This window comes from Rosa chinensis, chromosome 5 (assembly GCF_002994745.2).
Source record: "Rosa chinensis cultivar Old Blush chromosome 5, RchiOBHm-V2, whole genome shotgun sequence".
Taxonomy (NCBI): domain Eukaryota; kingdom Viridiplantae; phylum Streptophyta; class Magnoliopsida; order Rosales; family Rosaceae; genus Rosa; species Rosa chinensis.
In genome coordinates, this window is record NC_037092.1 from 68,009,270 (window position 1) to 68,013,847 (window position 4,578).

Sequence of the window (4,578 nt, forward strand, 5' to 3'; positions counted from 1 at the left end):
GGTCTAAGAGAAACTCAGACATTTGGGGTTATGTACCATGGTGGTATGGTGATTCTAGTGTCAACGTCTGGGTATTAGTAGTGCCAAAAGCAGACTAATTTGATCAGCGTCCATCTGTGATGGTTCGGTTGTCATTGTAGTACCATAATGAAATCACTGTCTGTTAATTTAAGTTACCTCATTTTACCAATAGACTATTGAAACACTTATGGCCAAAGTTGCTGGCTTTACTTCTAGCACCGTGCTCTGTTTCACTATTGTTCTTGTTCTTTGGTTTTTCAACTTTATATCTTTGGATTTATTATAGGTTTGGTGATTTTGTTGAATCATATGGTTTTAGTACTTGCTTATTATGAATGAATGACAATTTATAATGTTTTTTTGGTTACAATACATGTTCTATATATAGGACTAGTTCTATACGTAAATATAGCAAATTTATACGTAAGGCTTACGCCTTACGCCTCAAGGCAAACGCCTTGCTGAGGCTCTCCCGGCTACGCCTCAGCCTTTTAAAACATTGATATATTCACACCACAGATTTCTGTCATGTTAACTAAATACATACGATAGAGTTTTATGAATGGATGTTGTCCAGAATCTTTTATAACAACATATTTCTGTCTTTTGATTACATATTCAACCTCAGAAAATCATAATTCCGCATATCTCGACACAATCAGACAACAGATTATTGGCCAGCCAATGTTGTTTGAGTGAAATATAGATCATGGGTAATATCTGTCGTCTGAATGCCTAAGAGATATCAGACTACTAGAAAACATAAATTTTCTGAATCAGACAACAGCCAAACACTATGTCACTACCCATAAGAAATCTGCGATGAAGACCACCCAACTTTTTACTTGTGTCTGTATCCTTTTATGGCGCTGTTGTTGTTTATTGCCCCGTCTAGGACTCCCCCAATTTCGAGCTTGTAATATTGAGCACCTCTTTATAATGCATAGCATTTTTCTATAAAAAAATTATTAAAAAAAAAAAATTTGAGGTCAATTTTGCCAATACACATTACTAAAAATCATATCTAGAGAAGTTCACCTCAACCTTGATCCAAATATAATCTATGTAGCACCAGAGAGAAATGCCTTCTTCAAAAGAAAGCTTTGTCGAGAATATGAATCTCACATGTGAAAATGGAGGCCTTGCTTATGAGTTTGTAAGTGTTTGGATCAACTTAATTAATTGGCAATTGGTTTTGGATGTGAAATCCATATTACTTTATTATGGTATCAGATCAAGTTATCTCACATATGCATACTTTGTGGTCACACGGGCTCCACATCACCCAATATATATTGTCCATGTATATGCGGGGGCGTTTTGAGAATATGAATCTCACATGAAAAAATAGGGACCTTACATATGAGTTTATAAAAGTTTGGGCCAACTTCATCTATAACCAATTAATTTTGAATGTGAAATTGATGTTTTTTTATGACAATGTGAAATTCATTAAAAGGCAACAGCCCATAAGGAGCCCAGAGAACTCTGAAGCCCAACTTAGCATACAAAGGAAATAGAAATAGCTTAATCACCCACTATACCCAGAAGGATATAGAGACGAGGAGAAAACCAGAAAGGGAAATCCTAAACAAAATCAGCTCAAGAGTCATTTCCATGCGGGCATGGGAGACCGTCATTCCGAAGTACCATGGAGAGGGAGGGTGGTGGCCTGTTGGCCCATCTATTAAGACCCACCGACCGGATGGCAAGCGAGGCCACCACATGGGCGACGCGATTCGCTTCACGGGGAATCCATTCCCAGGTAATGTGATCAAAATACTGACTTTTTTTATGAATTTCATCAATGATAGGGGAAATCCTCCAATTCTGGTAGGAGTTGGCTTTCCTTATTTCGGTGATTGCTTCTAAAGAATCAGAATCTACTCTGACTCTCTTCAAATTGTGCTTAATTGCCAAGTTCAAACCCAAAAGGATGGCCTGTGCTTCAGCAATAATCACTGATCCACTGCACGTGTTGAAAGTAGCTCCACAAATTACCATGCCTCTGTAATCTCTTATTATGGTTCCCAGTCCTCCAGTCGATGGACTCTTCCAAGAAGCATCACAGTTAATTGCAGCTACATTTTGTGGGGGAGGGGACCATTGATTAATGTTGTCGGAAAGGGGAGCTCCACCAATCCGATTATGGACCGAGGCCTCCAAAATCTCGCAAGCCAGACTCACCGCATAGCAGAGGACTTGGGATGAGGAAGGTTGCCGATGTCGATACACATAATCACAACGTGCCTTCCATATTGCCCAGCACAGAAAACTCACCAATGTAAGAACCCATTTCTTCTCACTTGCTTTAGGATAGGTATCAGAAATACTCAGTAACCATTGATCAAAAGAGGAAATTTGTTGTTTGTTGATTTTGAGACCTAAAGGAGAGCCAAACTAAACTAGGTCCACCCACGGGCATAGTAGAAGAATATGATCAAAAGATTCCTCAAAGGCTTCCACAAGAAAGTTTTGATCCTTGGGGGCGTAGCTATTTTCCATACCATCTTCCAAACCCGACTGTTTATGACATGGGATGATCCAGTAGTACTGTTTGAGGGGAAAGAGTCATTAGAATGTATCCAATGGTAGCCTGATTTAACAGTGTACCTGCCATCTTTATTCCAAGGCCATAGAAGTCGATCATCCCTTTCCCCACTTCCAATCGGAATAGTGAGAATGTTAACCACTTCACTAGGATGTAGTAGATGTAATACTTGATCGAGAACCCAAGTATGTGTATCCCAGTCAATTAATTCATTTACCATGGTAGGAGCATTCCCCTGAACTAGACCCGTAGTAACAAGAGGTCGTATGTTAGGTGGAGGTAACCAATTGTCAGCCCAAATATTAACTGAATAGCCATTGATGACTTGCCAGCTAGCCCCCTTGAAAAGCAGGTCTCTAGCATCAAGCAGGCTAGACCATCCCCAAGAAGCTCTGTATCCCTTCTCAGCCTTTAGGAAATCACAATTTGGGAAATATCTAGCCTTTAGAACCGAGCCTAGAGAGAGTCTGGATTATGCAGTAGACACCAACACTGTTTAGTGAGAAGGGCAATATTGAATTGATGGTGGTCACGGAAACCTAATCCACCCACATCTTTGGACCTGCCCAAGAACTCCCAACTTTTCCAGTGTGTTTTGTGGCCAAACTCACTCGAACCCCACCAGAAATTACCATGGGCAGAGTTGATCTCATCGCAAATACTTTTTGGAAATTTAAAGCAAGCCATGGGATATGAGGGAATAGCCATGGCCACAGATTTTATCAAGACTTCCTTTCCATCCTGGGAAAGGGAGCTCTGTTTCCATCCCTCAATTTTCCTCCCAATCCTCTCCTTAATGTAAACTAGTGCTTCTCTTTTTGACTTACCCCATATAGTAGGTAATCCGAGATAGGTGCCAGGGGTATGAACCCCCACAATCCTCAACAAAGCACACATAAGTCTTTTCATCTGATCCGGGGTGTTCGGAGAGAAAAAGATGCTAGACTTATCATGATTTATAAGCTGACCCGAGGTAGTACAATACTCATTAAAGAGCATGATTAACCTCCAACAATTTATTAGGGTAGCCTTCATGAAGAGAAGAGCATCATCCACGAAAAATAGGTGAGATATGATAGGGCACGACCTGGTTAGCTTAACCCCAACGAGATCACCAACATGGATTGCTTTGGTGAGGCGAAGAGACAGAACTTCACTGATGATAAGGAACAAATAGGGGGACAGGGGGTCCCCCTGCCTAAGACCCCTGCTTGGCCTAAAAGAACTCCCTGAATTCCCATTCAAGACAATTGAGAAAGTTACTGTTGAAACACATGCCATAACCAAGTTAACCCAATGCCTTGAGAAGCCGAACTTAAGAAGAGTTGCCTCTAGAAAATCCCACTCGACCCTATCATAAGCCTTATTCATATCAAGTTTAAGGCCAAACTCATGATTTCCTCCTTCTCGCTTGAGTTTGAGATGATGATAGGTTTCATGTGCTAGAGTAATATTATCTTGTATCAACCTCTCCGGAACAAAAGCATTCTGATTTGGGGATATCAAATGTGGGAGAAAAGCTTTCAGTCTATTTGCTAGGAGCTTGGAGATAATTTTGTACGAATTATTACAGAGACTTATGGGACGAAAGTAAGTGGTTTTTTCAGGGTTTGGGATTTTAGGGATAAGGACGATATGGGTCAGATTAAGGCTTTTCAAACTAACCTGACCCGCTGCAAAATCCTTGGAACTAGCTAGAACAACATCATTAAGCGTCTCTCTCTAAGTTTTAGAGACTCCCCACGTAACAGTGGACTTCCCGGAATTTTTCTTTCCGACCACCGAGCTTAATTGTAAAACTCGGAGTTTGTTATCGGTCCTATCAATCAAATCCGCCATTTCTTCTCTATGATCTACTACTACCACCCACAAATCAGTTCATCTTCTGCTTTCTCTCTCCACCATAATACCTTTGCGTCCCTATCTCAATCTTTCCTAGATCTCACTCTGTAACACAGATCTCCTCCTGTCACCCAGCCTCAATGCATGAGATCTTTCAATCCTGA

At 40.7% G+C, this 4,578-nt stretch overlaps 1 protein-coding gene across 1 annotated transcript; it reads right to left on the minus strand.

Moving 5' to 3' along the window:
* Positions 1 to 1,623: 1,623 nt before the first annotated feature.
* On the minus strand, positions 1,624 to 3,943 carry LOC112163903. The gene is made up of 3 exons (XM_024300165.1): positions 3,205 to 3,943; positions 2,529 to 3,028; positions 1,624 to 2,271 (listed from the first exon to the last, which is right to left on the minus strand). Exons 1-3 carry the CDS (start codon positions 3,941 to 3,943, stop codon positions 1,624 to 1,626), a joined length of 1,887 nt encoding a protein of 628 aa, XP_024155933.1.
* Between the last annotated feature and the right edge of the window lie 635 nt (positions 3,944 to 4,578).

Coding starts and splice junctions, on each gene's coding strand:
- LOC112163903 (XM_024300165.1), bottom strand. CDS start 3,943: ATGAATAAGGCTTATGATAGGGTCGAGTGGGATTTTCTAGAGGCAACT. Junction 3,029..3,204: donor TGAGATCAACTCTGCCCATG/GTAATTTCTGGT, acceptor GACTCTCTCTAG/GCTCGGTTCTAAAGGCTAGA. Junction 2,272..2,528: donor ACAGTCGGGTTTGGAAGATG/GTATGGAAAATA, acceptor GCAATATGGAAG/GCACGTTGTGATTATGTGTA.